Below are 11,328 nucleotides of genomic sequence, written 5' to 3'. Positions count from 1 at the left end.
TTGTGGTCTAAGAGGAATAAGGACTTTTGAGACTTACTGGCGTGGTAGCCCTAAGGAGTGCCTTAACATCCTAGTATTAGAGTGAGTGTTCTTAGAGCTCTTAAAGCTAAACATTGGATTTGTGGGCTCTTGTACAAAAAGATCAATTCTATGGTTTGAGATCATGTTGCATTATAAAAGAAAAGCTAAGGATGAGTATGAAAATGACAACCAGTGTGCCTTTTTTAACTTTTCACAAGCTAAAGGTTCAAGCAAACGAAAATTAAGTATTTTGGGTGATATACACATGCAATAAGAAGCATGAGTTGGTAGACTAATCATAGAAGGAGTAGGCATTATTTGGGCGATGAATGCAAATGGGATGGTGAAGACTCAAACCTCCTATTTACAAAACGGTAACTTGGTTCAACTATGAGATGCAAAGAGAGATTGTTTGGGGAGGAACGTCCACTTGGTTCTAAGAAACATTTAGGATGTGTAACATTTACTATTTTTGGGATATCTTTCTATGAGTTCCATAAGAGTCATTGACAAAATGGAATTAGTTGAAGTTTCATATTGCCCATTAAAGTCTTTGAACCAATGAACACTGTCACAACAAATGATTAATATTATGGATGTCTAAAGTGCGCATCCATTCTATCTAGCTTGTGAGTGGGGCTTTTGTCTTCAACATTGTGGTTTCTTAAATTGTCATTAGAGCCAAAAGCTTCTCTTGAACTTTGTGGCAGTATTTTGATATGCTTGTACCCACTCGGATTTTGATTCTCTTTTCAAGAAGGAAGGAATTTCTGTAAGGTTTTGAACTTTTTGTAAGGTTTGAAACCTGTGCATTGTAGAAATGGCATGAGCGTTTAAGCACATGAAACATGAACTTTTCTAAGTGTTAGAACAACAAAGCTAGGGCAATTAAAAAGGGGGATTAAGGAAAAGTTGCTTGTGCTCAAAGGAAAGGGCAGTTTGGAGGTAGGGTGGGGGCTTTCAACTTTCAAGATGTGAAAGCTCTCTCCCCCCTCTCTCTCGTTCCACATATGGGAATGTGACAAAGCGAGAAGGCTTTACAAATTTCGATGTAAAAAGGGAAACACATGTTCCCTAGAGGACAGCAATACATATAGAAGAGAGAGAGAGAGAGAGAGAGGGGGCAATGATTAAAATGTGGAGATAGAAAGGGTTCGGGCCACTGTGCATGTAAATAGAAAGTGTGCCGTGGGGGAGAAAATCCACTTCCTCTCTTTTCCGCGTTCATTTGGTTTGGGATCGTAGGATTTCGGGCGGAAAACAAACGAACAAAAGATTTAAATACAAAAATGGGGGGATATTTTTTTGGGACGGGTCTGACATCATAACATGTTGCGCAGAGCCTTTGCGATTTTAATATGGAAGGGGACGGTGGACCTTCGGTACCATAACCTTTTTGGGATGGTTGGTAATAATTGAGGCCATTAAAAGAGAAAAAGAAAACGAAATGGGAAAAAGGAAACAAGAAGCCGACTCGGGAGGCTGCTATTGTTCCTCCAGGCCAGCCGCCCGTGGGACTGGGGAGCCGAGCCCGCGTTGTGTATCTACGCTTCTAAGTTCTCATGCATATGTAGTATGTATGCATGCATGCATGGGTAATGAGTAATAAGTATATACATACACATGTCGTATGTATGGGTGCGACGAGTAATCTACTACCACTGTTTCTCCCCGGGCCCCTGTCCTGAGCTGGCTTGCTGGCCTTTTGGAAGAAGGAAGATCTTCGTTCGGTAGAGAGAGAAGAGAGAGGAAGTTGCTCCTCGCTTTTCCTCTTCCCCTGAGATGCGTTCCTTTCCTCCTGGCGTTCATTCTTCTTCTTCCTCCTGCTCTGTTCTCACAATCTCGGATCTGCAGATCATCACGCCTACGAGCATTCATTCCCCCGCCCTTCCACTGAAAAGAAAACACGCTGCTACCGTCTCAAAAGGTTGGAGAGAGAGAGAGAGACAGAGAAATTGACAGAGGCTTTTTTGTAGTGTTGTTTGCTACTTCCAAAGGGCACCTTTCTCACAATTGATTCCGAAAAAGCATTAGCTCTGCGGTTTTTCCTGGAAGGCTCGAGGAACCATCGGCGGTGTCGAATTTTGCACTGGTCTGCATCAATGGTTTGGTTCCGGCTTGGCTGAGAGATGAGACACAGAGGATGGACGAAGAGCTGAGAAGAGGAAGTAGCAGAGAACAGGGAGGAGGAGCTCGACGGGATCGTGCATCATCCAGGGTGCTGCCTGACATAACTTGATAGCGGATTTTCTTTTAGATAGTCGAATCAATCCCTTCATGATCGCAGAGGTGTAGAGAGCTTTGCAGGCATTTCAGCTAGGTTTCTGATTTCCTTGATGCGCAGGTTCTATTTGTGCGACAGGGGCTGCCTTCTGCATCCTTAGAATGAGAGCAGGTGCTAGCACTGTGCAGCAGACTCTTACCCCTGAAGCAGCATCCATTCTGAAGCATGCTGTAACAGATGCCTGTCGCCGTGGGCATGCACAAGCTACCCCTCTTCATGTGGCAGCCACTCTTCTGGGAGCACAAGGGAGCCCTCTCCGAGAGGCCTGCCTGCGGACGCATCCCCATCCCACTCAACTTCCGCATTGCCGGGCATTGGAACTGTGCTTCAACATTGCATTGGAGCGACTGCAGGCGGCTTCTGGCCCTCTGCCTGGTGGACAGCCCTCCTATTCCAATGCTTTAGTAGCTGCTCTGAAACGAGCTCAAGCACATCAGAGGAGAGGATGCCCAGAGCAGCAACAGCAGCCCCTCCTGGCTGTCAAAGTCGAGCTGGAGCAGCTTGTCATTTCCATATTGGATGACCCAAGTGTCAGCCGCGTGATGCGTGAAGCTGGGTTTAATAGCACTGATGTCAAGAACCACCTTGAGGAAACTGTGAGCCTGATCACTCCTCACCATCATCATCAGTCTGGTGTTGCAACCGATCATTCTCGTCTCTCCCTACTAGATCAGATGGGTGTGAGACTTGCAGCAACACCCTCATTACTGTCAAGCAGCATCCCTTTCCCACCTCACCATATCACTCCTCAGTTTGGCCGTCTGCCTCAGGATGGAAGTGAGATGCATCTTCACCTGCGGCCTCCCAGAGCTGCACCCCCTGTTTACACAAACTCTAGGTTTGCACAGCCTATTGTGGGTGGTACAGAGGCCACTCAAGGAGTATCAGAGGATACAAAGCGGGTGTTGGATGTGATGTTGCGGAAGAATAGAAGGAATCCTGTTCTTTATGGTGACTCAGGGGCTAGTATTGATGCAGTGGTCAGAGATATCACTCAGCGTTTGGATAGAGGGGATGTTCCTGAGCAATTGCAGGGTGTGAAAGCCATCTCACTCAAGCTTTCACCCTTGTCATTGCTAAGTGCAACAAAAGAAGAACTGAAAATGAAGTTCTTGGACTTGAATGCGTCAGTCCAAGAACTGATGCCACGTGGTGCTATTGTTCATATAGGGGATCTGCAATGGCTAGTCCAGCTCAAGGGCTCAGTGGTACGCTCGTCCAGCTTTTGCCCTGTCACACAAGCTGCGCATGAAATCAGTGACCTCCTTGACAGGTATCAGGGAAGTGGGCAGCTTTGGCTTATAAGCACTGCTACCAACCTTACCTTCTTTGGCTTCCAAAAACAGCATGCACACTTGGAGGCTGAGTGGGAGCTTCAACCTGTGCCCATCAGTGCATCTGGACTCAATCTTAGTCTCTCTTCAAGGTAAGAATCATACTTCATCTGTACTGGAATGTTACTGTAAGATGCATGTGTCTGTTTGCTTGTCTGAAGTGTTGAGCTGCATTGCCATCCATTTAGACGTATATAGATCAATAAGTCAATTTGTTTGTGTGCATTGTTGCAAGCTACGTGAGGACTGAACTGAAGAGCTTTGTGGCCTAGAATTCACCAGGCAACTGCTGCTGTGTGCATGTCTCTGTATTGAAGGTGCTTCTTACCTTGGAAAGGCTTCTCTGGATTATTTGCTTTGCGTAGTGTTGAAGAGTTAATCATCACCAGTGATGGTAGTGAGTCGCTGTATTTGCATGTTCCTGCACATATAAGTATGTGTTTGTTTGTTGCTAGTATGATTTTTTCTGAAAGATTCACTATGCAGTGAATTTGCTTGGTCTAGTGTGCTTTGGCTGAGATAAAGTGCCCTGTTTCTTCAGGTACAAGATACAGGAACCTGGCACTATTGGTGTTGACTCTTCACTCAGCTTGTCATTGCGGCCGGTTCCCTCACCATCTTTGAAACTGAATTCATTTGATGAAGGTGTTGGGGATCCGGCGAAGGGTCAGAAGTTACTTTGCTGCTCTGAATGCACGGCCAACTATCAGAGGGAAGCTGTTCTGTTGCAGGATGAGGAAAGGCATGCCTGTTCAGGTTCTCCGCCATCCTGTTCTTCATCGGTTGAGACCCCTGGCAAAGAAGGGGATGTGAGGTCGAACTCTTCTGCACATTCGACATTACCTGAGTGGCTTCAAAAAGCCCTTCCTACTAACAGCAGAAACATTCGTGAACCATTGGAGGTTAGTTGGCATGGTTTTTGGTTCTGTTCGTTGGTTCTGTTTGTGCATAGATCTGGTAACGATAATGAGCATTGCAGTTGAAGAGAGTGTGCTTGACACAAGTAGGCATCTTGTTTGCATGCTCAATCAATGTGATACAGCTTGCTGGGAAGTGAGGCGTACCCTCAATACATCCAATTACTCCCATATTTACTTGAGTACAGATTATTTGCTATGATATTTTGACTGTCCTTTATATTCACCATACATGGCAGTGTCGTCGTCAGGCTTCCCCTTGCATGCCCTGATGATCCTTTGTAGTCAGTTTGGTTCAAGACTTGCTTTCTTTTGAAACCACATATGTTGGTGGTAGCATTTGGACACATATGCTAGGGAAGGTTGAACACCTGAAGATGTTTGTTTGGTTGTCATGTGTATGGGTGACAGTAGTAACTTTTGCAGTTGTCTTCTTCCATGTGCGCACAAACCACCCTTCACCCCCCCCTCACCCACACACACACCCACACACACCCCTTGCATGTTCTGATTATCTTTGTAGTCAGATTGGTTCAAGAGTTGCTTTCTTTTGAAACTACCTATGTTGGTGGTATAGCATTTGGACACATATGTGAGTGATGGTTGAATACCTGAAAATGTTTGTTTGGTTGTGCTCTGTGTATGGTTGATGGTAGTAACTTTTCACCATTGTCTTCTTCCATGTGCGCATGGACAGAGCGCCCCGCAACCCCCCCCCCCCCCCCAAAACCAAACAATTGAGCATGGCTCTTGGGAAGATTGTCTTAGGTTTGCATTGTACAGCTGCAGCATTCACATTTCTTTCTTTTCTTGCTGATTGCGTATGGGTCATGGGAAGATTACCTGACATTACACTATGCAGCTGCAACATTCTATGTGTTTCATTCCTTGCACTGGACTGAGCTTCAGCACATCTGCCGAATTAGAAATGATTTCATCTTTTAGGGGGCCTCTGGGATTCATGATCATGTCGGTCAATAGAGGCTTATTAATGTGGCAGGTGGATTCTATGATATCAACAGGTTTTGTTTTTGGGTGTTTCATGGTTAGAGGTTATTCAGACACCTTTAATCATTGTCTGTATGTGACAATGCAAGATACTTAGGCTTCAGCAGCTCCATTTTTACATACATAAGGTCATCTAGTAATATGAAAAAAAATAGTAAGATTTTGAATCTGAGTTTGAGTTGATAATCCAGTGGCTTGCTACTAAGATAACATGGAGATCACCCGCAGGAAGGGGGGGGGGGGGGGGGGGGGTGTGGGGAAGAGGGAGGGGGGAGGTGCACAATCATCCATTCTTGGGTAACCGGGTTCTGGGGAAGATGCTCTCCACGGCAACTTTATAGTTGGAGCATGCTTGTTGGACTGGTCTTTGGCAAATGTGGTGGCCAGGGAATGCATTTACTTTTGATTTGGCTTTAGGTAACCATGGCCATGTAGGCTGTGCTCAAGGACTGCTATTGTGGCAAGTTAGTGCCATGGTTTCTGCTTGTATGATCCTCAAAGAGGTAGCTGCTCTGCATTCGAATCATCCCAGTTGTGCCTGCTTTGTGATCCCCTTCTTTTGTTCCTGTAGTCTTGTGCTTTTTGTAGCCTTTTGGCTCCATGTGTTGTTTTCTACTTTTCTTTGAATCCGCTCTGTAAAGATTTCAATTCATTTATTCAAAATTTTTCATTGAGAGAGAGAGAGAGAGAGAGAGCTAACATACTTTTTTTCAGGTAAAAGACCAATCTATAAGTGAAAAATTGCAGGAGCTCCGGAAACGCTGGAGTCACAATTGCATCTCTTCTAATCATCAGAACATGTGTCTAAATATGTCAATTGAGAAGTTGCACATGTCACCATCCAGTCAAGCACCTGGAGGTGCTTTGAGTCGATACCAGGTGTGCTGGTTAAAGGTTTTCAAAAATTTGGAGAATCTTAAGCATTTTCTGTTAATGGTACTTAATGTCTGTGTGAGACACGTGGATTTTTGGTCAGGATATAGAGACCATAAGATTTTATGCTCAATGATTTCTGGAATTTCACAGGAGCGATCATTGAGCTTGCTAAAAGACAATGCAGGCAGGCCAACAAGTGCCAGGACGACTGCTGCTTTGTTCTCCACTGCTAGTTCTGATGGTAATCAGCATCTCTTCGGAGCTTTGGGGCCAGGCATCCCAGCTTTTCTGCAGACTGGACTCACTGAACAGCAGCGGCAGATTAATGGTACCTTTAAGGAGCGGGTACATGACTTGACATGTAGCAGCCCTTCTACTATACGGCTGCCCTGGCAGGTTTCAGCCCCTATGACACCTAACTGCATGGAAGTAATGAGCCAGCACCAGCAGGTCCATAATCCTGTAAAAGCGACAAATCAAGTTGACATGGAGGCTCTCAGCCGTTTGTGCAAGGGCCTCGCAGAAAGGGTTGGCTGGCAGAAGGGAGTAATCTCTGCTATTGCAAACTCAGTGATGCAATGCAGGTCTGGCATGGGCAAGCGGCGTTCAGGCTTCAAGGGTGATGCATGGTTACTCTTCTTGGGTCATGACAGAGCAGGGAAGAAGAAGATGGCAGAGGCTCTTGCCGAGCTGATATTTGGGTGTGAGAAGAAGCCAGTGGTTGTGCCTCTAAGGGGCCAGCAACAGCAGCAAGACCTTGCATCTCCCTCTGTGTGGGGCTTGGGTCCAGCAGGTGTCCCACTGAGCAGGGGTAAAATGCCCTTAGATCAGGTTGCACAAGCTGTGAGGCAAAATCCCTCATCTGTTGTCTTACTGGAGGATTTGGAGCACGCCGATTCTGTTTGCAAATCAGGGTTGCTCAGGGCCTTGAGTGGTGGTCGGCTTCAGGACTCCAATGGAAGGGAAGTGAGCCTTGGGAATGCTATAATAGTGCTGACAAGCAGCCTCGGAGTCACAGAAGTGGATGATAAGAATTCATCAGTGTCAGTAACTCACCTGGAAGAGGTTACAGACTGCAATGCTCATATTAGTAGCTATTCTAAGTGTATGGGTGAGCAGCAGCAATTTCCCTGTAAAAGGAAGGGTGAATGGAATGCACAGGATGACTCTAGTAACAAAAAATCCTGCTTGGTCCGAGCCCTTTCTCTTGACTTGAACATGTCAATTGAAGATAATAATGAAGCTTGTCATTCAGATGTTGCACGAGACATTACACCACTAAGTGCAAATGGAGGAGAATTGAAGAGACCTCATGAACCTGCTGACAAAGATCAAGTACTCTCAATGGCTCGCAAGCATTTGAGAGAATTCTGCGATATTGTGGATGCAGCAGTTGTCTTTGCTCCTCCCCCTTTGTAATTTACCCTACTCTCTTATTTCTGCAAAAACCCATGGAACCCTCATATAAAACTCCCCTTGTAAAGACGAAGCTCTCTGTTCACTTCTGAGATTGTGTGGGATTGGGTTGCCATTTGCCATTTTTCATTTGTACCAGGGAGAACCCACATTTCAATGTACATCCTAGAGTTTTTTTGAAAGTCCCAAATGTTCTCTCTCTCTCTCTCTCTCTCTCTCTCTCTCTCTCTCTCTCTGTGTCCCCCCCCCCACCCAGTGTGTACGCGTGTGTGTGTACTATTTGATATATTGTAAAAGTATCAAGTGCACATTGAAGGCTGTCTGGCCAGCATACAGGTCACATGTAAGTGGTGATGTCAAACCTCAAGGAGAGCCTATCAGGCACTCTAGTATCCATTACGACTCTTTATCAATCACCCTGGTTGCTCCTAGTTGAACCAAGTTTCTACAGTAATTCTTGAATCCTTGCCAGCCTGGATTGAGTCTACGTTTCTTCTTGTTTTCTTTCCATTTTGGTTAATGTTTCTTGTAAAGCGTTGAGACTTGCTTTGTCACACGACTACCGTGTCCAGCTGATTGTGTAATATGATCATCCTATCGAGTCTGGCTGGTTTAACTGTGATTCTATCTTGTAAAAGTTGCCTTCTGTCCAGAAATTGTCTGATTGGTTACATGGTAATCTGCTTGCTTCTGCCCTCGTCTAAGTGTGGATATAGGTTATACTTGGACCTCCTCAGAACAGGGATCTTCTTCCAAGATTATGTCACAAGGGAAGGCTTTTTTTCATGACCACAGAATAAACTGTTGTGATGAATCCTAGGAAGCTAAGTTAGAGGCTAAGGTTGAGAAAGACCTAAGATCTCGGCAAGATATGAAAATATGAGCAAATAATGTTCTTGTCAATTCAAGAGATGAAGAGGCCATTACTAATTTAGTTAGGATAAACACGCCTACAAAAGAAGTGTTTGGCCTTTTCGAAAGGAAACAAGATTGAGACCTTATCCCCTTGCTTCTTGATGAGAATGGGATGAATGCTAAAGGCTACTAGCAAAACCTTAGGTTGGTTCTTGAGCACTTCTCTAAACTCAAGTTCTTACTTGTTGGGGATGTGAGGATGAAGACTAGGCCTAGGGCTAGGATTGCTAGAATCAAATGAAAGGTTAGACCCCTCTTAATTGCAGCCATCCCTAAATAAGACTTTACACCTCATGAGCACTCTTAATTGCAGCCATCCCTAAATAAGACGTTACACCTCATGAGCTTAGTAATACCATAGAGCCTTGGTCTTGATGGTCTTCCCAATAATCCTTTCTAAATTTTTGGAGAGAATAGTCCACATACCATGGCGCCCTTCCCAACTTGGTTAATGGTAGGGTGGTTTATTAAGCTTATCCATAAGAGGGATGAGAAAGATATCTGTATAACCTATTTATCTACCGCCGGCAAAGTGTTGTTTAATATCCTTGCTAATAGGTTTTCATGGCACCTCAACAAATGAACAAATGAATTAGGAAGGAGTAGAAAGGTTACATGGAAGGCAATCATGTCCTTGACTCTATTATCAATTTATGGGGAGGTTGAGAGATGCACATGACACTAAGTGAAAGGTAGAGCTTGATTGGAAGAATACAAGCAAAAGCAAGAGCAAAGCAAGAGCTATGGTGGATGTAGCAAGGGAGCAATAGAGACATTGTATGTGGGAACTCCAATAGTCACAATGTGTGACCAACCTTCCCTTATTCAATAGTTACTAAAAGAATAAGAATAAAGTGACAGTTACATTAAAGGCAAGTATGTCCTTGACTCTATTATCTCTTTATGGGAAGATTGAGGAGATACATAGGACACCAAGGGAAAGGTAGAGCTTGAATGGAAGCATCTGAGCAGAAGCAAGAGCAAAGCAAGAGCTATAGCGGATAGAGCATGAGAGAGAGACGCTGTATGTGTAAACTCCTACAATCACAATGTGTGATTGACCTTTCCTTATTCAATAATCTTTGAAAGATTAAAGAATAAAGTGACAATGATGGGCACCCACCACTTGCATAAAGTGATAGTGATGGGTACCCGCCATTATGTGTGTAAACTTTTACAATCACAATGTGTGACTGACCTTTCCTTATTCAATAGTCATTGAAAGAATAAAGAATAAAGTGACACTGATGGGCACCCACCACCTGTAGTATACATATGTGCGATTATGCTGTATAGATAAATACAGGGCGGTGTAGGTACAGGTGCCTTTATTTCCAACAATCTTTTACTTGAAGGTTGAGTAGAGAAGAAAAAAGTGACAACTTATTCAATAGTCATTGAAAGAATAAAGAATAAAGTGATAATGATGGGTACCTGCCACTTGTCGTGTATATGTGTGCGGTCATAGTGCGTAGATAAATATGGGGCTATGTAGATACATGTGCCTTTACCCCCCCAATCTTTCACTTAAAGACGAATGTGTCTCTAGTGAGGAGAGAACAAGAAAAAAGTGACAATATACAAATATACATAAAGCATATCAGGGTGAGGAATAGACATCTCATCTTACGCCATCATCTTTCTAAGAAAGGAAAAACGTTCCACCGAGAGGCTTTTAGTGAGTAGATATACGGGATTCTCGTTAGTTGAGATCTTGACAAATCATGGTGTTTAATTGTGTATCAACACGGATCCATATCATTATGAGTATATCCCTGTAAATACATGAAAGTATTAAACTTGTGGTACCATTCCCTCAATGCTTGCTTAAGGCCATAATGACTCTTTCTCAACTTGCGCACTAGGTGTTTTTTGTCTTTTTCCATAAAGCCCTTAGGCTACTGGATATAGATATCCTCATGCAAGCTCTTATTTAGAAAAGCAGTTTTTATATCTATTTGATTAAGGTGCATATCTAATTGTGTAACTAAGGTCAAACTAATTGTAGAGTAGTCATCTTAACTACAAGAAAATTACTTCATCAAAGTTAATACCATGCCCCTGCTTAAAACCCTTAGTAACCAATCTGGTTTTATATGGTGGCTTGGGGCATCTAGGGATATTGTTCAACTTATACATCCACTTGCATGGCAATGGATGTCTCCCATTGGATAAAGAAACCAAATTCCATCTATGGTTTTTTGTAGTGAATCAAACTCAGAATACATGGCCCTCTCTCAAGAGTAACTATCATCTCTATGTATGGCCTCCTCATAAGTAAGGGGCTTACTATAATTTATCACCATAACATAGTCCATGGAGGGTGCAAAGCGATTAGGTTGACATCTATCTCTAGTAGACCATCTCAAAAATGGGTATGAAAGATCACCCTATGTACCTCAATTACTTGCTTAGGCTACTTATATATATTCTTCTCATGAAAGACAACATCATGGATGTAGATGACCTTTAAGTTTGCGTATCCCATAGGTGGTAGCTCATCTCACTTGCATTTCCATAACCAAGAAAGATGCATTTTACTGACTTAGGATCCAGC

The 11,328-nt window shown here is 43.7% G+C and overlaps 1 protein-coding gene across 2 annotated transcripts; it reads left to right on the top strand.

Moving 5' to 3' along the window:
• The first annotated feature begins 1,687 nt into the window (after positions 1-1,687).
• On the top strand, positions 1,688-8,038 carry LOC148025171 (protein SMAX1-LIKE 3-like). 2 transcript variants are annotated; one of them, XM_087694934.1, is made up of 4 exons: positions 1,688-3,731; positions 4,181-4,541; positions 6,312-6,443; positions 6,591-8,038. In XM_087694934.1, exons 1-4 carry the CDS (start codon positions 2,407-2,409, stop codon positions 7,857-7,859), a joined length of 3,087 nt encoding a protein of 1,028 aa, XP_087551060.1. In that variant the 5' UTR covers positions 1,688-2,406; the 3' UTR covers positions 7,860-8,038. The 2 variants fall into 2 exon arrangements, with proteins under 2 accessions (XP_087551060.1, XP_087551059.1); XM_087694933.1 differs by having other exon boundaries at positions 1,689-3,731; positions 6,279-6,443.
• Positions 8,039-11,328: the final 3,290 nt, after the last annotated feature.

Source organism: Lygodium microphyllum, chromosome 15, assembly GCF_053477565.2.
Source record: "Lygodium microphyllum isolate KBCC chromosome 15, Lygodium_microphyllum_v1.1.10, whole genome shotgun sequence".
In the NCBI taxonomy this organism is placed as follows: domain Eukaryota; kingdom Viridiplantae; phylum Streptophyta; class Polypodiopsida; order Schizaeales; family Lygodiaceae; genus Lygodium; species Lygodium microphyllum.
This window is presented reverse-complemented; position numbering and strand designations above follow the sequence as displayed.